General features: G+C 40.5%; 2 protein-coding genes across 2 annotated transcripts in view; one reads left to right on the forward strand and one right to left on the reverse strand.

The window, feature by feature from the left end:
• unm_sa34860 (un-named sa34860) overlaps positions 1-4,856 on the reverse strand; it is a 140,324-nt gene extending 135,468 nt beyond the window's left edge. The window contains exon 1 of the mRNA XM_088281833.1: positions 4,756-4,856. The gene's annotated coding sequence lies outside the window, so the exon portion shown is untranslated. The remainder of the gene's footprint in view (positions 1-4,755) is intronic.
• A 1,406-nt stretch (positions 4,857-6,262) lies between these two features.
• grin3a (glutamate receptor, ionotropic, N-methyl-D-aspartate 3A) overlaps positions 6,263-25,083 on the forward strand; it is a 37,853-nt gene continuing 19,032 nt past the window's right edge. Inside the window, exons 1-2 of the mRNA XM_088282050.1 lie at positions 6,263-7,563; positions 14,145-14,863. Of these exons, the coding sequence (XP_088138176.1) occupies positions 6,847-7,563; positions 14,145-14,863 (1,436 nt within the window). The 5' untranslated portion in view covers positions 6,263-6,846. The remainder of the gene's footprint in view (positions 7,564-14,144; positions 14,864-25,083) is intronic.

Consider the following 25,083-nt stretch of genomic DNA (forward strand, 5'->3'; position numbering starts at 1 on the left):
TATAGGAAACAATGGAACGTCGACGTTGGAATTCTGCCAGTGCTGGCTGTTGGTCTTCGGGCTGCTCATTGTCATTTGTTACAAAATTTAGGGTCGGGTGTTTTCTTTTTACGTTTTTTTTCCACATTCATTTCTTTACCCTACGGTAATAATCAGAGGAGGGCGATTTACTCAATTTTGCCACTTAGTCATTCGTCAGCGGCCTGGGCACCCGTCCGGCATTGTCACTCTGTCATTATTTCAAGCCGAATCAAACTGTCAGTATGTCAGGTTATTTTAGTTTGTTGAACTGTAAAGAAGCGCTAAAGCACGTAGGATCCAAATTGTGACCCAGGTTAAAACGCAATCCAATCTAATCATAATCTGTCAAAGACACAATCTGAGTCTTAATCATCTTCTTCTTCCTTTTCTTCGCATTCTACTTCTTCGTTGGTGCATACCGCCACCTTCAGTAGAGGTGGAAAGTATTTCCATATATGGTCATTGCAGTCCACACAAGAAACGGTCTACTGGATTCACCCCGTCAGAACATGACCCGGTTATTGAAGATGATACTGACGGATAAAAACTGATGGATTGACGTACCTTTAGTAGGTACTGGCATAATGCCCACCTCTAGAAACAATATTTAAAAATCCAAACAAACCCGAACATAATGAGTGTCCCAAAATCAGTTTGTGTTCTGGTGCAGAGATCCCCGTATTGACCATGTCAAGGAAGCAAGGAGAGGGTAGACAGGGAAAAAAAAATGGTGTAAAATTGGACAGGTGAGAAAAAGGCCAGATTCGGCAAGCGTAACATCAACATATGAATTTACAAAAGAATATTGAACCAGAAAATAAAGGTCAGAAACCTTTTTGAGATAGGGATAAAAGAGGGGTATACCTACTCGGCAGTGAGATTAAAATGGGTGGCGATGGGATTAAAATGGGTGACCGCTACACAATAGGCAGAGAGGGGGGGGGGGAATGGGAAGTTTTAAAGGATTAACAGGGAAAACAAAGAGTAAGGCAGTGAATAGATAAGAGTGACACACTTTCTGACATTCTTTTTTTGCTCCGTGGTTTAAACTGTCATCAAACATCCACTAAAGTCTTTGTAGGGTTTATCCTTTTTTTTTTTTTTTTTTTTACTGATTGTAAACTAAAATGAATGACTGAATACATAGGACACTACCCTATTTTGCTGGTGCGTCCTCGGCCCCCCATCCTCGACCTGGACACCCTTCCGTCCTTTTTCATGAAAGTACCCGTCATTTAAAATGATTCTGTCCTAACATTTTACCCCCCGCCCCTGACAGAAAAATCCATGTTGACATTGTCGATCAACACTGTCGCTCTGCCAATGGGTCTTTCTTCTTTTTCCTTCTTCTTCTTCGTCTTTATCTCACCTCTTCGTGCCGACCAAATGTTTCCCATGCAGTACGCGCAGTTGGGTGACCAGTGGCCCGATTGAAGCGTTCAAAGGCAATTTTTGTCCTCCATTTCGCCGAATAGGTTGAAATGAATTTTTGGCCGCCTCGTGTCGGCATCGAGAGCACACGTACACACGCACGTGCATGAGGGACGATTATGGGGACGGACAATATTATCCTACGAAAGCATTGTGACAAAATGCGTTATGACACAACAGTCGATTGCAGTGCAATGGCTGCTCTATGTCCATGACTTCATTGTGAGTGATGACTGAAACACTTTGGAAAACATTAAACGCCCTCACCCAAGTAACCTAGCCATGATTGATCAAGCCTTGACTCATTTGTGTGGCCTTCTCTATTCCAAATCCTTCAGGAATTATCTCTCAACCTCTTCTGCTGCATCTTTGTCTTCATCCCAATTTAAGAAGTGACCGTGACACTCAATGTGTCATGGTGGTTTGTTTTTATCACATATTCCTTGTGCGCCTTTTTCACATCTTGGTCATTAGTTTTTTTTTATCCACCTGTTCTCATCAGCCCCGGTCCCTTGGTTCTACCAATCATCTCCCTCCACCCACCACCCGTGTCTTCTTGTGCAGGTTTTCCTCATCGTCTCGTTAAGTTGCTTTGATTTAGTTACTCTGGTTTTTTCCGTCTTGATCCAAGTGTTTGTTAATTTTGTATTTTTAAGTTTTTGGCATTACTGTAAAATAAATGCTTCTTGAGATTATTCCTGGCTCCCGAACTCGCCTTCCTGCATTTGGGTATTCCCCACTCCACCACGCGAACCTCAAACCTTGACAAACTGCTATGCTAACGCTCATAAAACGTGCCTTCATGTATCGTCGACACTCTTTGCAGCAGTCGGCGCGCAGTTCTTTCTGCTTGGTCTCGTTCCCTTCGTAAGCCTCCTCCAGATGGTCTTCAAAGCATTAACGCCAGTGCCAACGTTTGGTTGCTTCCCTCAGCGGCCAGGAGAATGACTACCCTTAGGCTGGTTTTGACAGCCTGACAGCAGCAACTGTCAAATCTGGCTGGTTGCCAGCATTCCTGACTTATTCCAAGCACCTGTAGCTATTCGTAGTGTCATTTAAGCGTCACGTTACGTCTTGCAAGGGTGTTTTGTGTTTAAACTCATTTCATCCAAAAAACTGACTTTTCTCGAACATGACGCGTCTCACTCAATTATCACACTTTGTAGAGAACCAATTTGACAACACTAACAGAATTAATCCCATATTACAAAAAAAGTCATTTCAAATGTGAAGGTATAGTTAATTGAAGCAATGGAATACAAATTTAAAATAATTTAAAAAACATTGTTTTTTTTTTTTTTAATTAGACTATAGGGAAAATAAATGAACATATTCATTTTCATTCACAAAGTGCATCAGAGCACAGCTGCCGCAGCTGTTACTTGACTGCTGGTGTAAACAAGAATGGCAGCTGCACTCAACAGCACGCCAGCAATCATGAGACAATTAATGGGTGGAAAATAAATCAGATGTGAGATGAAAAAGCAACAGGTCTCAAGAATACATCTGCAATTCTTCACATTCGTGTAATATTGTATATGGATAGCGCTTGTATCTACTGCATATGTGCTTATGTTTTAATTTATATTACAACATACGGAAAGCGCTTTCTTACAGCTCCAGCTGTTATGAAATGCGCTATATAAATAAAGTTGTATTGTATTGTAAACCAGTTATATTTTTAGGTGAGAGTTTTTGACCAATGACAATTCAGCTAGCTTGTGTTGCCAGGCAAATTTCATAGTACCAGTGACACGGAATATTCGTCCAAGGCCGTGCAGGCGTCGGTGCTGCGAACGGGCTCTTAGAGTTGACAGACAGTTGCGATAGCCAATAAGATCACAACTTGGTTACATTGAAGGTGCAAACGTGTCCTAAGATTTAATAATGCAATGCGAAAACCGACAACTGACAGTCTAACCCGGTGAGAAAATCTAAACAATATTTTGGCTTTTTTAACCCACAATGGCCGAAGGAGGGAAAAATGTGGATTTGATAGCAGATCCTTGCAAGGCAATTTCAAGACCTTTCAAGAGAAGCTCACTCTCGCAACCCAAGGTCGTCCAACACTCAGTAGTAAGTAAGTGTCTCTATATCATTTCTCCAGCCGTGGTGTCATAAACGATGGTATTAAGGGGATTTATTAAAGTCGGACTAAGTAGGATTTCACTTAAGGACTACGTGTGGAAAGCATGACCCGCCACTGAATTACAGTGTCAGGTATCAGACAACAATTTTGAAATCATCACGATGTCAGGAAAGTCTACTAAATTATGCCATTGACTATCATGCAACACGGCCTCAGACAAAATGGCATCCGATGAAAGGTTTCCGACAAAATAGCCTCGGGCAAACTGGCACCAGACAAACTGCGTCAGATTAGCCATTTAGCTTCTCAGTTAGCTAAGCACAGCTTTGAGCAAAGTCCACTTGGTAGGCCACTTGAACAACGATAAAAATGCAAACAGAATGTAAAAGCTATACTTGGCCACAGACAGTTAACCATTTGTGAGTAAACCTAAATTCAAGAAAACCACAACTCCTACATTCATTAGCTTGCTAGTTTTTGCCTGCATCAATGATGTCTGACGGGATAATTTAATAGACATGACAGATTAGGTCCTGATGCTGTTTTTGCAGACACCGGATGACTTTTAAATTCAATATCAGAAACTGTTATCCCACATATTTGAGAGGCATATTGCTGAAACGTATTGCTTTTTCTTCAAATATCTGACACCTGAGGAAATTGAAAATTGTACACCGTAGCACCGAATGCAAGTCTGATAATTTAATGAATTTCACGCGTGCCAGGAATTCACATAAAACAATAAAAATGGCATGCAACATGTCGGAGACTTTTTGACTCCGTTGAAGAGCCACTTGCTAAAATCCTTTAAAGGGTGTTTCTAAGCGCCTCTGTCTCTTTTAGGTTTTCGGACTAAATGATAAGGGAATTACATTGCTTGGATTATATTTTAAGCACTCTCATTTCAAGACCCTGCTCCGAAACATAGAGGTTGTCGCTCGGCCCAAGAGTTCCCTCTGCCTCAGTTGAGAGATTGGATTAGGTGTAGAGGTTAGATGGTCTGAACAGTGCCTGCAGCTGGGACTTCATGCGTGACATAACATGTCACTCTCCCCGCCAGACATGACAACCCATTTGACTTTGATGTCCAACGTGTGCACCCAAAAGTATGATGCCCAAAAACTCATGGTTTGTGTTTGATTACAAGACAATTAAAACCACTACAACAACAACGGTCGACCTCATTTGAAAATAAACCTTTAATTGGAGCTTACCATATTTTTCCTGAATCCGTCTGATCACTCTTGCTCACCCTTTGAAGTCTCACGATATAACACGGGTCGACAACTTCCTCCCGTAGGCCAAATTTCTTTCCTAAAAATGTCACCGGCAGGGATTTAAGTGGAAAAAAAAAAATAAGTGCCAGTGCTCCCCTTGTTTGACTGTTGCCAGGTAAATTAGGCAGTGGGTAACAGTAGATCATTACGTGAATTAATTAAATATGAAGAATAAAATCTGGGCCAGTCAGACAATCAGAGTATTTCTTTTGCCATCGTCACTTGGATTATGCAGCCAATCGGATTACTGTATAGTGAATACGGGCACCATTTTTCCCCATTGTTCGGATATTCTATTTTCAAGGCTGCGAAAAGGTTCATCAGGAAGCACATAATGTCATAAATCGTGTTTATTTGTTTTGTTTATTAAACAAAGGCCACAGGTCATAAAGAAAAGTTACAATAATGCAATGTTATCGCCAAATCAATAAATGAATATACCATAAACAATTGGCCATTACAAAGATAATTCATATCTAACCGCTGTCAATCCATTGCTATTGTTTAAATGTATTGCATATGTCCTTAACTTAACAACATAATTAATTTAAGTTTAATAAAATGTAAAAAATAACTCAAAATAACCACGTTCGACTGATTAACTACACTACCCATAATGCAATGCATTCACCGGCAATCAAACAATTTCTCACACAGAGATTCAAACAAACGCTTTGTAATCCATGATGCGGTTATTAAACATTCCACACATCAGAATTTTTTTTGTTTACGCGCGATCGCGCGAGCACTTCGATACAGCGCGTGCCTCAGCGTCCGCGGCAAATTCCATCGACTCCCCAGTTAATATTCTTTAGTTGCGAGTACTGAGGTTGGTAAATGTTAATGGGAATAAAATGCATACAAATAGCAAAAGTTGCATGACGATCTGGTAAATAAAATGTTACATACCAACGGGCCGTGTGCTCCGGATTGACGGTGTAGGTGATGTGACAAATGACAACCAGCTGCGATTTGTAATCATCCCACCGCGCATGCGCGCACATCAACACGAACGAACATTGGGCCATAAAATAAAGGAAAACAAATAGATTAAGCGATAATGTGTGAAATCTTAAAAAGAAACGACATTATTTTATGCTTTAACTCAATATGAGCTCAAATATTTTACCAACAGTTAAATACATTTGTCTAATTCGAAAAGTCTTAACACCCATCATCATCATTCCATGCGGCATAGTTTGAGCAGAGACTTTAAGATCGGACAATTTTTATTCAATAGAGGAAGCACTTGTAGTGGGAAAGCAGTTGTATGCGTCACAACCGGGTGTCTCATTTTTTATTTTTATTTTTTTGGGCGGTCCAAAAAGTCCACCTGGTTTTCCTCTATTCCTGAGACAAGTGGAGGGAGGGGTGGTGGTAAATCCAGTAGAGGGTTAAACCTCCTTGCAATGAGAGCCAACCCACTGCGCTCTGGTGCCGGCAACAGTGTCAGTATTTGACGTGGACTCGAAACTGTCAACTCGCGAAGTGGAAAGTGTATTTTGTGATGTTTTAATACCTGTTGAAGCCGATGAAGCTCCTACGCTTTGGATGATAATGGGTTATTTTTCTTTCTGTGCCAACAAGCCGAAAGAGGGCTTCCACTCTTTTGGAATATGTTCATTAATGCGCAGCGGACATATTTTGTCTTCATGTCGTCCTCTTTCTCCTGCGTGTTCTTCCTCGCATCCAATGTGAAAATGTTATTTGATGACACAGCCTGTTCCCTTGCATTAAGGCTTGAATGATGTAAATCTTTTGAGATGAAAAACGGCACTTTTGGGGATATTTGCTTGCTTGCGCGCGGCTCCCGCCTGTTGTTTGAGTGTGTGGAGGAACGCGCAAGTTTGCCGGGAGCTGGGCAAGCATCTGGACGAGGAACCGGAGCTGGATCCGGAGCTGCGGTTGTTCTGAGAGGCTCGAGAGGGCCACACTGCGGGGCCCGGGAGGGGCACCAAAAGGGCGGCCCCTGTATTGGGGCGATCTGTGGCGGCACCGGGCATCCGGTTAAACTGAGATTTGGAGACGATGAAGATGGGGCTGGTGACGGTGAATGGCTCCTCTCTGTGTTCACTGATGTGCGCAATAGTCTTTTTCCTGCCGTGCTTTTACTCGCACCCGCAGCCGTGCCAGGTTCTAAAGCGCATCGGCCACACGGTTCGGGTGGGGGTTCTGCATGTGCATCCTCGCTTACTCCCCGACACCAGCAGTTTCGATGTCTGGAATAACGCGGGAGGTCCACCAGAGACCAGAGATGGGCGAGCGCATGTGGGCAAGCAGCTCCCAAAAAGTGCCGGGTCCGAGTTTGGAAGCCTGCGGAATAGAGGTTCCGCTCCTAGTCATCGAGGTGGGAGCAGGGGTAAAATGCACGCGAAGCAGCGGGAAGAAAGCACATCGTTGGATAATCGTTTATTCGCACCCAGAGAGTCTGTCCTGCTCGCAGTGGAGGCTGTGAATCGAGCCGGAATTCTTCCCTTCAATTTGTCACTGGAGCTCGTCATGGCGGTTGGCTCGGGACTCGGCGAGCTTCCAGCCTTCTCCTTCAGCTCGCCGGGCAGCCCCGAGGACGAGGACCCGCTTTCCTTCGTGGAGAGCGTGTGTCACACCGTGGTCGTGCAGGGGATCTCCGCCATGCTGTCCTTCCCACGGAACCGTGACGAGTTTGTCAAGTTGGAGTTCGTGTCTCAAGCTCTTCGGCTGCCCGTCGTCAGCGTCCTTCCGAGAGAGTTTAAGCGCCAAAGTGAGGTAATAATAACAATAAGAAGAAAGGAACACAAATAGAGTTGTTAGCACCAGTTACACGTGCACAGAAAAATATACAAATCTGCTTCGAGGTTGATAATTTAGGTAAACGTGTATTTCAGATTGCAGTGGTACAGTGGCGGAGCTAGACTTTTATCCTTGGGGGTGGGGGCATGGGGTGGCCAAGGTTATCTCAGGCAGCCGCACTACAAAATCTTGGAACAAAATTATATTAATTTTTAAATATAATTTTAAATATAATTTGGACACACACACATCTAAAACTTCAGCAATACCACTTTCTAATATAAAGACATTTAAAAAAAAATAGCTACCATGTAAATAATAATAAAAAATAATGAATACACCTAGCTGTAATTGATCGTTTTCCCTTTAGAGACCTCTCAGACCCCCCCCCCCCCTCTCAGAAAGTCATACAATGCAATTAAATGTCCACATTCAGCCAAAAAAAATGTCAGGAACAATAGACCAATTTATTGTATGGTTCATTTAATATTAAAACTTTTCAGCTAGATGACTCACTGTGGGACTATATAGACCACTGGACACTTTGAATTTCACTTTCATTATCCACCACCTCCAATAATTGAAAAAAAATACAAACCCACAATGTTTGTTTTTTTAGCAAATGCCAGCAAGCACTCATTGCTTAAATGTTGAAAAGCATTCCTGGAAAAATCAGAAAACCCAAATTAATTATCTAGTCTGGCACCAGGCTTATTTTGGTGGTGGGCTGGTGGAACAATGCCCCCTCGGCACTCTCTCCAGCTCTGACAGGACAGTGGTATAAAACTTGGTGGTATGGTGAGCAAGTGCTTTGCACTGCCACCTCACAGTTCTGAGGGTGAGAGTTCAAATTCGGCCATGTGACGTGGAGTTTGCATGTTCTCCGTGCCTCATGTGTGCTGCGGCTTCATTCGACATTCCAAAAACATGCACGTTATGTTCACTGAAGACTCAAAATGATTTATGCTACATACAGTATTCAGCATCAAGAAGGGACATAACTTAACATGGTTCATGTAAACATGTAGTACCTACGGGGAAAGGAGGGAGGGCTGTTATCACCTGGCAGTCAATGATTCCAGGGTTGTGCTATTATTATAAGGCTGCCAAGTCTGTGGAAGATGAATACATGCACACCTACACAGGGTAACGTAGCCTCAGGATGGGCTTTCATCTACAGTATTGATCTCTTTCCTCCCCTCTCGGGGATGTGTTTCAGGTTGAAACAATTAGTTGATTCGTGTACATTAGAAAGGTAATTCAAATGTTACAGTCAATGATTACCACACTATCAAGCTTCCTTGTAAATTTGTGAATTTTGCAATTTGGGGATGCAAATTGCACAATTCACCAACTCAGAGTTTCCAGATGCAGGTGTTCACTTATTCTTGTGATTTTTTTTTAAGACTGTTAATCAGATGACCAGATTATTTATTAAAAATTTTTGGGGTAATTTTGACACAACAGAATGAGCAGCACAAAGTTCAGTGACAAAAATGGTGCAATTATTTTTTTAAGCTATTCACATACAGTCATTACTGTACTGCATTTATAAAATGCCATTTATCCTTTAAAAAAAAATCACTGTTCTCAAAAGCATTGTTCTCATTAAAAATTACATCCTAAACATTTTCTTTGAAGAGTGGAACCGATTAATGACATTTCCATTCATGTCAATGAGGAAAGATTATTTGAGATATAAATAGTCCATGTTAGTGTTTTGTACTGAATTAGAAGAATTTCTCTGGACATGACCGTGTTTTTTTTCATAAATAATATTATATTGTCAGTGCAGTAGCAATCACTGATATCTGTGTCTTAAAGCAATTACATGGCAGATGAGCAAAAGTATTTTTTTTACTTTGTTGGGATTGGGGTCTTATGCTCTTCCTTACTAAACTCCAAAATGTCCAAATGTCTTTTTGGACTTCACAATTTGCACTCGAGCACAGTCATGCTGAAAAAGAAAAATAGTCCCTTAAAATTACAATTATACAATTGTCTGAAATGTCTTAAATGATAAAATGAAGAAAAGAATCGATCAGAACTAAAGTGTCGAGCCTAAATCCTGATTGCTTGCGTAAAATATGCATGTCGAGACTTTGCTCTACTGTTAAGATCTTAGATCTTGATTGTACCATACTCTTTAAAATCCATTCAGTTGGCAAAAAGCAAACATTTGAATCTGGATGTCACACTTAATTGGGGCAGCTGATTGTGGGTGTGGATTTCCAAAACCAATCCAAATTCAAGCAAATAAAATGTGCACAAGGCATGGTTTGCATTTGCAATTAAAATAAAATATGCATATCAGGCTGCATATTTGACTGAATAATTGTTCCAAATGACTGCTCTGTATTTCACCAAAATGACTGCAGTTTATGAAGACTTATTAAAAATGATGGCATGCCATTAAAAAAACATTTTCACATATTTAACATGTTTAAATTTCTCCCATTTGCCAAACCACTCGAGTGGAAAAGTGCGAATATCATCTCCTTACCAAGAGATTAATAAAGCTGTTACACATGTGATTAGGTTATCTGCGTTTTAGGAGAGAATTACGAAGAGAATGATTTTGAAGCATCGCGACTGTTATTTTAAAATAATGTTTGGTCACTTTCATTCGCTTAACGGTGAACTCCATGTGAAATGCACTTGTTAGGTTTTCGCCCAAGATATGAAATGTGTTAAATATGTATGCACGCTTTAGCTAAATCTATACACATTAACTTGATCGCTTGAACGCTAACTTAATGAACAGTATCTTCATCGGCCATCCTCACTTAGACACATTAACTTAATTGTTTTATTGCGACTAAATGCACCCTCATAAATTGCACTTGCAAGAGAGTCACTGCACATGACCAGGAGAGTTTTTGATTTTCCGTGCACACAAACACACAGTGACGCACGCACACGCAGTGGATGACAGCCCCAGGGACAATTGCAACTTACAGGAACAAAAGTGTGTGTTTTTGTCCTTTTTCCCACTTCCACACTTTAGACAAAAAGCAGAAAGTGGATGAGGGTGAGTGCATGGATGCATACATTGGAGGATGGATCGAAACTGGATGGTAGGATGATTGACAGGAGCGAATGGTTGACGTATGAATGGACAGTCGTGTGGCTGGATGGTGATTGCGATGGACACTGCTTGATCAACAGGCAATAGTTGAAAAGCTAGATTGATGTTGCTTGTGAGAATGAGCTTGTGACACCGGATTAATAAATTGCTGTTTGTATTGACGGGGGCAACTGATGAGTGTACGGTCGGTGGAAGGGGTGTCCATTCATCCATTGATTAATCTAACCTTTGCATGTATTCCGCGAGGCATTCACCCATCCGTCCAGTCACGAGTGCGGTCAAACATCCATTTACTGTACCTGCGACTCATCCATCCTCTGGTCTATCAGGTGACAATTTTGTTAGTGATCCATCCAGTAATCAATTCATCTATACAGTCAAACAGCGTCTTGGGGTTTACCTCAACGGTAACAAAAAAAAAAAGGAATCTGCAAGTGTATGCATGATGGATGGATGAACAGTTGAAGTGAAAAGGAGCATTGGACACAAACTGAGGACTGTAAAAATGCGTGGATGTAAGAGGACTGGATGATTCCTGGAGAATCAATGAATGGTAGGTAAGCAGTAAATAGTATACTGCTGGCAAACGGATGATGATGGTCAGTCAGGAGTTGGATAAAATGGGTAGTTGAGTACTTACATGGATCATTGGAGCGTTGATGGGCGGCTTCAATATTAGACGGGTGAGTGAATGATGATTGTGGCATGGATGATGTTGACTGGATGAATTGGTCTCTGCATTATAGATTGACGACCCGTAGGAAATAGATGATAGGAAGCTGGCCATAGATTGGTAGATAGATAAAGTAGATGACAATACCGATAGATGTGTGGATGGATGACGTGTGGGAAGTTGAATGACGCTTGCTATTGATCAATAATGTCTTAATGATCCTTGATGGGTGGAGAAACAAGTTGTTGTTGGATATATGAATCCGGTAAGGTTGATGGACAGAAAAGGGAATAGTTAGATCTGGGGTCTTCAACCCTGTTCCTTGAGGGCCGCTGTCCTTACTGTTCCATTTCTCCCTGTCGCGACGCACTTGATTCAAACAATCACGATCGTTATCCTGCTTCTGCAGACATGGCTGATTATCTGGTCATGAGAATCAGGTGTGTTGCAGCAGGGAACGATAGAAAACAAGAAGGACACCGGCCTTTCAGGAAGAGGATTGAAGACGCGTGAGGTAAATGCTAGATAGACGAATTAGTTTATGGGTAAAAGATGGACAACCGAAAGATGGTTTGATGGACAATCAGCAGATGGATAGTTGGGTGAATGGATGATGCCTGGATGGTGGATTGATACAATATAAGGTCGATTGATGAATAGGAACATGCCGTGTTTCCTATGCTACTGATACAGTACAAAGTGCAAGGACGTCTTTGAAATGTTTTGATCTTGCGAGACAGCGATGGAGTAACCTCAGGAGGAAAAAAGGATTAACCAGTTCAGTGCGTGTAATTTTGAGCTGTGTTGCGGGCGTGCTATAGTCTATCCCAGCAGTCATCGCGGAGTAGGCGGGGTACGCCCCCGAATTGGTTGCCAGCCAATCACAGGGCACACAAAGACAGACAACCACTCACACTCACAAACACAACGAGGGTCAATATGGGGTGGAAGGTAACCGGAGCACCCGGAGAAAACCCACACAGGCACGCGGAGAACATGCAAAAAGTAGCTGGGTCACGGCATCTGGGTCCTATTGCAAGACGGTCAGGCATCAATTATTTTCAGTCATCAATTTAGGAATCTTTCGGCGTCATAAATTAACTGAGAGCCGTCTGAGTCAAACCTGAACATTTGTCTTAAGTACAAAGTTTGCTATTCAAAAAGTCAAACACAGGAAGCAATCCCGAGCATGATGCAAATCTTTCAAATGAATCAGCCTTCGAGTCGGCCTACGAAAGATCATCTCTCATCCCTTCCCTATTTGAAAAAATGTCGGAGCCTCTTATAAAACTAACATTTGCTTTTGTACTTGTCAAGCAGCAAGCGAGAAGAAACCAAGTTTAATCATTTGCGACGCTTTCAGAAACTAATCATCTAATGTGGGGGGGGGGAACACTCCAAATAATTTATGGTTTGATTTGTCAGCTGGCTTCTGGTCATGACAGCCAATGGATGCGACATTCCTCCCACATCACTTCACAGCTGATGGATGCGCCGAGTGCAAATTGATGTGTGACAACACACTTGGGAATTTTTACACACGTTTCATACGAAGACCTTAGCAGGTATCTGCAGTGCAGAGCTTTTCTCCCAACCCTCCCCCATCTTCTCTTCATGACGTCAACAGATTTAGGCGCTCGCGGTGCAAATGAGAGCCGAAATGGGACCCTGCATATTTAGGAACGAGAAGCTCGAGTGTAACACCCATATGAACCGCGGTGTCGTTTGTTTATTTCAAAACAGTTCTTCTAATCAGGAAAACAGCTCATTTAATTGCTGCTTATATTGGCACAGGACGGAAAGCAGATGAAGAATCATGATACGCGTATGGCGTGACTAATGTGATTAAAAGCTTTGGGCGGCTCTGGTCGATTTTTGCGTCACAGGTTGTGTAATGTCGATTACAACGGGATATAGAGTGAAATGTTAAGAATAAATAATGTTCTCTGGAAAATGTTTGGGTGCGTCCCTAGATAATCCTCTGGCGCGGTGGTTTCTTGTATTCCAAATTAGAGGCACAAGCAAACGTCACAGACAGATGAGTTTCTTATTGGTCATGTCATAATGACTCACCCTTTTACCAACAATGAAAATATATAAAATATGTGACCATCTCTGAAGACGTATATTTCCCCTTTTTTTGTCTTTTGCTTTGCCATAAATACATGTGGTGTAACTTGTGATGTGAGTAATGATATTCATGGGAGCAGGTAAGTGGAGGTTGAAAATCCATTCTCTTCACCTCGGTGTCTGGTCTCAAGGAACAAATTGAATTCAAAGCGGGAAAGTAATTCCAGTGCGGGATTCATAACTCATTTTTTATTTCCTCTTTCACTTCACTCCATCTGTTTTTGATGCTTCATCTTCGCTATCCCGTCGTCCGTACTGTAACATTCCCACGTCACTATCTGTAATTTGCCTTTATCTAATTACCTTTCGTCGCTTCCGTTGTCTGTCGAAGTCCTCCCCACTGACTCGTTCATCTTTTTGCCCTCTATGAAATCCAAATGACCCCCTCCAACATTTGATCTGCCTCATTACCATTTGCTTATCACTGCGATCATCTCAACGTTGCCATTTGCATTCCTTGCAGTCATTCCTTCTTTCCATCACTTTTCCAAATCTCTTAAAAAAAAAAAATCATCTCATTATCTATAAATATGGACTTTTCCCCTTTTTCATATAAAGTCACCTTTACCTCACATGCACCTCCAATAACGCATTGGTTTATGTGACTTTGAATATTTTTCCTGCACCTGCCAGTTTATCTGCGATTCCGTCTTTCTCTTTTATCAGAATCCTCTTCATTTCCAAATGGCCATGCGGACAGTGGAGGCCCCGGCGTCGCATCTCCTCTACTCCCTTTTGATGATGAATGGCTGGTGGGACATAAGCGTGTTGCTCTGCCAGGAATGGGACATAAGTGAATTTGTTTTCCTCATCAAAAATAACACCCGATTCCACCTGGGCGCTTTTGTCAACTTGACAAGTCCAACCTCCGCACTGCCTTCGTCTACTTTACCAAACTCGGGAGGCGCATTAAGTGTCTCAACAGGAGCAGAGTTGTCATCATCCACATTTTCCCATCATTTGTCTTCATCTGCTCCGGCTTCTTCCGCCAAAACGGAGCAGCAGCAAGCTCTCATGCGGCAGTTGGAGGCGCTGAGAGAGCCTTCATCCACAGTTGGAGTGGTGACATTCGGGTGCGAGATACGCGAGGTACGTCGCCTGTGGGCGATGGCCACTCGGATGACGCTTCCAGCATTCCACTGGATTTTAGGCGATTGCCAGAATGTGGCTGAGTTGAGAACAGAGGGATTACCCCTTGGTCTATTGGCCCACGGGGTCATGGCGTCACCTTCTCTGGATCACTACGTCCAAGACTCATTGGAGCTGGTGACGCGGGCTATTGGGAGTGCAGCCCAAGAGAATCCTGCCCTGGCGCTCATCCCTGGAACTACAAATTGTATGGATGTACAGCAAAGCAATGGAAGCTCAGGGGAATACCTGACAAGGTAAGAAATTGTGACCATAATGATTTATATCTTTGTCTCCTCTGCCATGAGACCAATTTTAATGATCATGTAAAGTATGACTGAATATAATGAGTATCTGAATAGGTATTAAAAATATTGTGCGTGCATTCTAGCCATACTTTATGAACAAACAACATCAATTAAACCCTTTGTGTTCTTCCAATCAAATACAAAGAGTTATAAACCATGTGACGGCTTTTGAAGAAAGTCCAGGTTTTTCTCCTGGCCAATTGAGATGGAATTAATGACACGTCTGCTGGTTGCAGGCAAGAAGTGCACTACCTCAATTGCTTCAAGATATGGTTCATCACAATCAAATCTTCCCAATCAATTCGGAAAACAGAATTGCTCAGATCACTTCCCCTTTCCAGGCATGTTGGCTGAGCCACTTGTTTTTTGGCCGAATTTGTAAAGTACACTTATATGTGCCCTGAGGACGAAACATAAAATTCGACAGCCACATCCACAAGGCTGAATGGTAAACTATGGCTGCAGGTGCTGGACAGAAGGTTGCCAGAAACAGGAAGTGATAGAAAGATAAAATTGAAAATATGTGTCTGGAAGAAAGACAATCAAAACCACCTAGTCACCCACACATAATGCGAATTATGAATTTTTTGCTGTATTTATTTTTTAGAATATTTTTGAATAATATGAAATTGATAAACCTGACAAAACATTTTTTTTTTTTTAACAACAAATCCGAGCAGAGTTTTCTACTAAATGGTAAAACATGCAGAACATAATTACCATTGATTGTCCTTAAAGTAATTACTGAAGTCATTTTGTTTCCTCTAACTAGACTTCGATCAAGTGCTACGTGTTCCTATTTAGTGCCTGGCAGAGATGCACTGGAGCTGCCCTGGGTTGTTGATACTTTTTTTTTTTTTTTTTTACTGCTTGCTTTTGCTTGAAGAAGACCCAGATGAAGGCTAAGGGGAACCATTAGATTTTGGTGCAAAAGCTGTTCAGCGGAGCCAATAAAAAGCCAAATACATTAGCATAGGCTGTCACGGTGTCCATGTTTTTTTAGTGGCAGGTGCAAACAAACACAGTGAAGCTCCAATTCAGGATGCTGGTCGGCTTTTTCATGCTTGTCATCATTAGTTCCCTTTCGTGCTGGCATGAAAAATCTTGCAGTTGGGATACAGCAGATGGTAGCTCACCTGCCATGACCCAAATGAGGAAGAGTACTGTAAATTTAAAAAGCTAATACACTCTCGAGAAAGTTTTAATAAATCAATTAATTAATTCATGAATTATTCATTATAATACAATTAATTAATGTGAGAATAGTGTTTTAATTTTGATTGAATGGCAATGAAAATGTCTTCTTGTTTTCATGCCCGTGTTTTATTAAGATGGAAAATTTTGTTTGGAGTAGTCGTGCATTCAATTTTATTCATTGATTCAATTACTTCAAGCGGACATGGCAATGCACCACACTTTTGATTATGGACCAGAGGCATGACGTAAAAAGCGCAAGCCAACCCAAACAGGAAAAAAAAGTAATAAAAGAGCAATTCAATGAAGGGAAGATGTCATTGTTACACAAAGAGTATTCCACTTTAGAACACACTTTGAAAATTCCTTAACTGCATAAATGTGTCAACTCATCGGGTGGTAATCTGCACCACTCGTCTTCATCTCACTTTCACGAGAAGGTGAAATGAACAAGCCGCTGCATTACATTCACAGTGAGCCTTTTCCTGCTGAGATTCCCCTTAAAATAACTGAATCAGCAGCGTGATCATCTCAGGGAAGAAAGGCTGGGGAATTAGCCTTGTGTTAACATTACTTTGGTTGTAGCTTGTTATGAATTATTGATTAGTCTCTCTTTGATTTACATACACCAAGAACATTCCCATACAAAGAACAGGCAAGTTAAGTATAGCCCTTCCCAGGATGCCATCGGAGGAGTTAACATTGCCCTGCAACCGTCACGCGCATTTTAAAGTTGACTTCAATTATGATAACGGTTTATAAATCACTAAATGGTTTAGGTCCTGTATACATTACAGAAATGTGAATGAACTATAAACGAGAGATTGACAAATTTGCTTTTTTTTTTCAGAGCCGATACCAATAAAATATTTTAATAGACATGGAAGGCCGATGCATTTGTTAAAAAAAGGCGGAAAATGGTGTCAACATTTTGAAAAACAAAAAACGACAAAACTTAGTTTAAATACCTTTATGTACATATTTCTTAAACAACTTTAGTGATTTAAAACATGTTAAAGCTTATTTAGATCTTAGAAAATAGACATCTAAGTTTTAAAATTCTAACAAAATGTGCATAGAGCTGCCAGGCTCAGCTGCTTGTCTTATAGTTCAATGAAAATAAACAGCAAATAATTTTTATCTCTATATCTATAGCTATTATCTCTCGTGCTTTCAACGAGGGGATTTTTCTTTCTGCATCATGGTCGTCAAGGTGTCAGCTGTTCCAGGGGGTGCGTGAGGTGACCCGAAGGGAACTGTTGACGCCACACACATGTTGAAAAGAGATAGTGTGTGACAGATGAGCAGCAAAGAGGCTTTGACCGCTTTCAAGCTAGATACAAAAAAGTCACTTTCAGGAGCAGAAAGAGGAGGATAAAAAGAAGTAAAACGTAGTAGGTGCAAGCAGTGGCAAGCGGGCCCTTGCACATGCTTTTTTTTTTTTTAAATGAAAAATATTTGAAATGATCAAAAAACTTGAACGCATGTTTAGCAATTTACCATCGTGCATCTATCGAAGTCAGGATACTTGCTTCATATTTGGGCGCATTTGAAAGAATTTCTAGGTAGGATTTGGTCAAAGAAAAACTTGCCCAAAATGCTGCTTCGAACCGAAATGGTTGACTATTAGTGATGGGAAAATGAAGCTTCATGAAGCGCCTGTGATCAATTTTAACTCCTCTAGATGGCACTATTGGTTTGAATATGGAGTGGAAAATGTTAAAGATTTCCACTGCAATGCCTTTAGCTCAAAACCAAGAGAACTGTCTAGAGGAGTAAAACAAATCACAAGTGGTTCATGAAGCTTCACTTTCCCATTACTGGTGGATATCCTTTAGACCAAATTCTGTGACAATCTGTGAAACTTGAAATGACACTAGGCTATGCCCACATTATTTGGTGTTGGAAAAAATAGTTATTTAACATCACCCACTTGTCTAGGATAGATTAGGGTTAATGAATTTAGACAAATTAAATTGTAGGAGTTTGTCAGTGTTTGAGCAATACAATTCACCCAAAATCTCAGTTTCAAACCAAATTGACTAACCTCCATTTGAATTTTAACTCAAGGGGTTGTTTCCCGTGTTCCAGAAAAAAAATGTTCAAGTTTTTAGTCACGTTGAGCCCACCCCACCCAAAGATGATTCATTTTCTGGAACACTGCCTGGCACTCGGGCCCTAATGAGGAGCAATATGCAAATGTACAGTCATAAGCAGACCAGAATGAATGAAAACACAATGGAGATTCATGATCCAGCAATTTGGCTGTGACTTATGATGTCTGGTCACTTCCTGTGGCCCATTCATTAGTGTCATGTCCTTAAAAAAATAATTCAGCTTGCGCCCTGCAATGTTTTCCGCTGATACAAAAAGACTCATGCAGTAGAAGCAAGGTGAAAAGTCACAGTTGAAGGCCCAGCCACCATAAAAAATGCAGAACATGTGCGGATTAAAAGTAAGAACTGTAGATACAAGCGAAACGAGAGAACCAACACACTTGATAGGATTGCCGATAAGGGGTGGAGAAGTCAATCAATTCATAAGGTTGGTTGTATAAGAGGGAGACGAGATAGAGAGGAAGATACATTGAGGGATTATGTTGATTCTCTGGAAATCATATTACAATTTGTCTTGCATTTGTACGCATAGCTGCATAGTGAGAGTGGCTTTGAGGACATTTCTATACTCTAGTTCAGGTGTGGGCAAACTATGGCCCGGGGGCCACAGGCGGCCCGTTAAACGTTTTAATCCGGCCCGCCGAACTTGAAAAAAAATTAAATGAATAAACCTTGTCAATGCTTAATTTTCTAAATACTGTGTGTGTGTATATATATATATATATATATATATATATATATATATATATATAAAATCACAAGTGTATCCGTTTATATTTATGTGATTATTTTGTTTGTCGTCATTTATGACTTGCACTCTCCACCAGTCTTTTGGTTTACTTACCTTCATGGGTGAGCAGATGAGAGAGATGCCACTTTATACTTCCTTCTATTTACATCTCTGATCTGATGGCTGAGCACCAAGTGCTGCATCGTTGGACGTTAATTCACTTGCTCCTGTGGGGAGATTCTTTCAAGGCACATCACTTAGCATTATGATGAGGAAAAGAGCTCGGAAGGGACACTGCGTATAGCCTACCACCAGCAGCAAAGGCAGCCCAACTACAGGAACCACCTTCACGAGGTGTTGGGCCCAACGAAGAGTTCCTGGCAACAACGAGATACAATTGGCCCGAATTATCTCGTTGCTCAACAACAGCAGCAAAGGCAAACATTCTCATCTTAGCGCCCCAAGTCCTAAAATGTGCATTGAACAACCCCAAGATGAAGCCAATTTGTGAGTATTTTGTTGTCTTGATTAAAAAAAAAATTAACGGTGTCCATCATTTGTTTCACACAACTATTGAAATTTATTTTTAATAGATGATACAATGTTCAAGATAGGAGAAAAAAGAGCATGACAATTGACAGTAAACAAAATGCTTCAATATTACGCACATTTTCTAAATATAACCGACGCCTTACGCATGAATTCTTTATTTTGGTTAAAGGGGATGTTAACAGTGATGAATTAAACATTTATAAATGTGATTGATTTGTGCTTTAGGTTGCAGGAAGAAGCTGTGTTCTGTGCATTATTCATAAATTTGATTTACATTTACACAGCGTGTTTAAGAGACGAGACGCAGAGCTCATTTATAAAAAAAATGTAACAAAACTGCAAACAAATCAGCGGACTTTCAAGTTCACGACTGAAGTTGTTCATGAAAATCATTTTTCGATGATCATTTTTGATCCACTTGCTCATTGCCAGTGTGATTCCTTTCAACTCTAATGTGAAACCGGTAACTCCATGTGCATTTTGTAAATTTGAAATTGTAAACAGCAAGAACCCAAATTAAATTCTATGCATTTATGACCCATCAAAAATTAAAATTATTGAAAAGACAGGAATCAGTGGTGATGACAAGTGAAGAGTTTGGGAAATCTTGTCAGAGATAAATTCCACTTTCATATAATCATATGGGTGACTCGGCGGCGCTCAATGCTCCCATTGCCGCCATACACTACATGACACTCATCATCAGACTAAAATTTCCCCCTTATCAAAAGAGTCAGCAACTCAAAATCATGCTGCAAATGTGCTTAATTTTCACAGCGTCAGCTCTTTTTTTTTTTTTTTAGGAGAACAATAAAAGGTTACCCTGACCTTTTTAAACTAAACAAGCTCATTGATTTATGTTCAGGTTAAAACAAACTACAAAAATGCAGCGCTTGTCATTTGCCATTGATCGCTTGAATGTGCGCATTGCCACACAGTCGCTGCCATTTAAGATTGACTTTTTCATCAAATGTCAATGATTTGAAGCCAGCCATGTGCACTGGCTCTCTTAATAACTTGTTTGCTGATCACCCTGTGTGTGTTTTTGTCAGCGCTTTGGAAATTGACACCATCGATGATGACCACTTTTCCCGTCGTGCAACGTCCCCATGAAGATGTAGTTCGTATTCAAACAAAAGCTCCATTTACATGTCTATGTTTGTAATTTCAGTTAAATTTGTTATTCTGTCACGACATGACAAGCAAAATGCTGTTTTCAAACAAATTCTGCATACGTTGGGTGACTCAATGTATAAAATTGTCACATTTCCAGCATTAGCCCGGAATGCAAAAAAACATTATTATTATTATTAAATAAAATATTTATTAATGCCTTTGAATAGTACTGTGGTATCAATCCTTATCATTTAAGCAAAGGGTTTTATCTCAGCTTTTGACGGTTTATCATATTTTAAAGTTCAATTATTGCATTGAACAATCCAACAAACAGAATGGGATATGATATGATATATTAATTAATAGAGGAAGAGGTTCACCCTGAACTAGTTGCCAGCCAATTGCAGGGCAAACAAAGACAAACAACCATCCTCTCACACTCACTAAGAAAGAAATAATTTTAGTCAAAATCATGTTGTAGACTATTTGCTTTCATGGGCCACAATAAAAATATTTCGGGCCAGATCTGGCCCCGGGGATGTACTTTTGACACCTGTGCCTTCGAGCGACTGATATGTTTTTCTCAACTGTATAAAAAAGTAAAAAAGAAACTTTGTTCAGTGACAGACCAAAGCAACTTCCAAAAAAGTGTTTTGCAAAAAAAAGGCATAAATATCAAAAGATCTTACAGAGGAATACTGCAATATATAATTACACTCTGAAGACCCAGACTTTAGCAGCAAGATCAAATAAATGTCAGCAGGTTATCTGTTTTATTTTGTTGTTGTTGTTTGTTTGCACCTAATAGAGACGACCCCCACCTTTTTTTTTTCAAGTGATCACTTCACAGAGGCGCGTTTAGTGTCCTTAATGTGCCAGCGATTTGTGTTCCAAAGACAGAAAATTCCGACATAAATGCTTTCTCCGTGTGTTGTATTGAACAAGCCTGTGTAAGTAAAACACTTTCCCATTTGCTCTGGGGGTGCGGGATTGTTTTAAAGCTACCATAAAAGTAACTGCGCTTCCTTCCTTGCGTATCGTCTGGCATCAAGAACACAGAGCTGACATGGCAGCCAATGAGGTCGCGTTGGTGAGAAACAGATTTGTTTCACCCCGGCTGTCACTCTTCAGCTTAAAATACCAGCTTGGCTGCTCCACTTCAAATGCCATCAGTCTTCCATTTATGAATCGTACGGAAAATAATAAAAACGTCATTTTTATGTGGTGTGTAGGAGCCGTTGATGACGCCGACCCTGAAAAGAAAGTTACGTTTATTATAACTTGTGAACTTCTGAGTTGAGTTGTGTTTAAAGGGCGAAGCATCCCTCAGCGATAAAACTAGCTTCCATGCAAATGAGTGAAATGAAGCAGAAAAATATATTTGCACTCAAATTCCAGGAGCAGAGCATTCACACATAAAATAAATCAGGTTTATGACATGGAACACGACCAAATGTTTGGATTTGATTATGAGCAACTATAATGTGAATAACCAGGAACAGGGATCTTAATCTTATCACAATTTTCTCAGGTAGAGTTAATATCATTTATGTTCTCAAAACCTATAAAAACATATACACAATACAAATGAAAACTGACTTCAACGTACGAATATACAGTTCCATCTTGACAAAAAATATCCACTTCTAGTCGAATCCTCGAGTTTACAAATTTGTTTTTGCTTTTTGACTGATGTAACCCATTTGCATATTGGATGGATTTCCAGTTTTGCGACCAACAAAAATAGAAATTTTAAATTTGTTCAGAATTCCAGAATTCATCTCAGTCGATTTGTTTTTAACTCATTCAGTCCATACAACATACATATACCTTTTCAAAAACGTAGTCTCCCGCCTCCCAAAGACGTATTTATACGTCTTAGCTTTTTTTTTTTTTTGCGTCATAGCTCTGTGTTTGTATAGCATTAGAACAGAATATTCTGTTGGCCTCGCAAAATCAGTCCAAATCCAGAAAAACGCTGTGATTGAGGGGTTTCCTCTAGTGAAAATCGCTGGGATTAAATGAGTTAATAGACAATGTGTAGAATATTCAGATTCTTCAAAGTTCATTCATTTAAAAAAAAAAAAGCACTATTAATAATATGCAAAAAATATGTTCTATCACATCAACGTAGATTTTCAACATACAGAAAGTGAATAGAATATTTTCCTCCTCATCCCACTTAGATACAAAAAACATGAAAGAAAACGTGACCCCCCCAGTCGTGCTTTATCTTAATGTAAATCTGTTTAATTGATAAGTAGTATATGTAATATATATATAACCTTTCTGATTATTACACATTCTGACTCACAATGACTAGCAAAGTAAGAAAATTACAAAATATAAACAGGCATGAATTTCAGTAATATTAAAAAAAAAAAAATTCTATTATATCAACATACATTTTTATAATATAATCGTAGGTCTGTTGATCACTAATTATATTGCATGGGTGTTGCCTCATTATACAAGATGCTGACATCTCTTGCCGCCATCTTTCTGCTACAACAACCCGGAGGAGACAATCACTCGATCGCAAATTTGTGTGCAACAAAGGCTATGTACTTTGTCACTTGAGGGAATACTGGAAGTCGGTTGTGATGACATTTTGCTTGCTGAAGATTTTTTGGGGGAGGTAGTCTTGCGAAATGTCATCTCTCTGAAGCACCGTAGTGCTCGTACTTCAAATGCTTCAAACTGCATTCTATTAGTTCACCGCTTGGTGGAACTAAAAGCTACACACTGTCCCTTTAATATGTACCACCTTCCTGACTGATCTAACTGTTGCATTTTTACTCAGTCACACTAAATGCTTCATTGTCACAAATTGGTTGTGACGACATGCAGTACAAGTATTGGACAAGCTCCTTTCTCTGAAGAAGAACCTTCCACTACTCACTAATCTCCCTTTTGATGCATGAGAACAAATGTCCCATCAGGTTCCAGGAAACAAAAAGTTCAGTGATATCGGCATGGCCACTCATCACAGTTGTCAGCGAGACTCTTGATAGCTGGAGCCATTTTTGTTGTTGTATGTCACATGGCGTGTCGTACTTGTGTGAGACAGCGAAATCAGGACGGGCATCGGAGATGAAAGAGACAACCGTGAGAGGCAGTCTTCCAAAGTCGTGAGTGCGTGTCACAACTCAGCTCCTTTCTTTTGTCATAGTCTGCAAGTAGACTCCGTCTAGATAGCAACAAGTAAGTTTTCATTGACGCTATTAAAGAGATACAAGTTTGCATTGTGTAGAAGACTACGAATATATTTGAACTATTTAATGGATGCCAGCGAGACTGAGTACCAATTTTACATAAGAAAAATCTGAAAACATCAAAACAATATTTTAGCTGTTTCCCTTTTTGACACAACTCATGCTTCAAACTTTCGTAGAACAACTGACGGTGCACCCTCGGTCACGCAACTGAAATTGTAAGGCAAGTGGGAATGGTGTGGTGTCCCTAAGTGCTCATGCACCTGATTTTAAAATACAATAGTCAAACATTTTATGTCAAATCTCTCAAGTCACAATTCACAACCTGTCAATTTTGGACCGCCTCTTTACGCAGTAAAATCCTGATGCGTGCATTGCAGCGGTGTAAACGGACTTTTAGAAAATGGATGACTGCACTTCTTTTCACCTCCATCACTACAAGTGTCGAAAACGAGTGTGTTTTTGTGTGCGCGTGTACCCACCTTGTACTGTATGTTTCGATTAAATCCTCATATTGAAGTGAGTGACCTTTTGTGTGGTCGAGTTTTTGGGTTTGGGGAAGCAGGGGTTTGACTTCATCGCTATGTCCACTGATGCGATAGAAAACATGACTGCGCGTGCGTGTCGGTGTGCGTGCCTGTTCTGGTTCCTGACACTCTCGGACAGCCACGAGCATGGCTCACTGAGAGGCATGGCGTGATCATGGGGCCATGCTCTGTCCTCTGCTGTAACGCTCACTTTCACACATATACGCACACGCATGCACACACACACACTGTGGCCACCACCTCTTCTCTGTAGCAGGATGCTGGCATTTTAGTAGAACGTACGTATTTTATTACGGTACTCCCTTTCACCGTGTGGTGCGATTTTTCTTTAAATTCCAATTTGTCTTCTTATAACAAGGATATTGATCACACAAACATCAATAGTTTGTTTGAAATTAAAATTAATAAAAGGGGGGAATAAGGAGAAGGATTCTAGGTGCCAGTGATCAACAGGGGCCCAGAAGGGCCACTCATAAATTTATAATCCTGACCAGATAATATGACACTCAGTAATAAACGTATAATTACCCATATATTTAATTTACAATGCATGGATGGCCGCAGTAAGTGCATTTGTTGAGGAAACTTTTTCAACACCTCCCTCTCTCCATTTACGTCAAATTTCAATAAATCCTAAAAGGCAATTGGCCATTTTGTTTTTGGTGGTGTTTGCAGAGATTTTATTTGTTTCTGCACA

The sequence above is a fragment of the Idiotropiscis lumnitzeri genome, chromosome 18 (genome assembly GCF_059441095.1).
Source record: "Idiotropiscis lumnitzeri isolate Australia: NSW breed Sydney's pygmy pipehorse chromosome 18, RoL_Ilum_1.0, whole genome shotgun sequence".
Taxonomy (NCBI): domain Eukaryota; kingdom Metazoa; phylum Chordata; class Actinopteri; order Syngnathiformes; family Syngnathidae; genus Idiotropiscis; species Idiotropiscis lumnitzeri.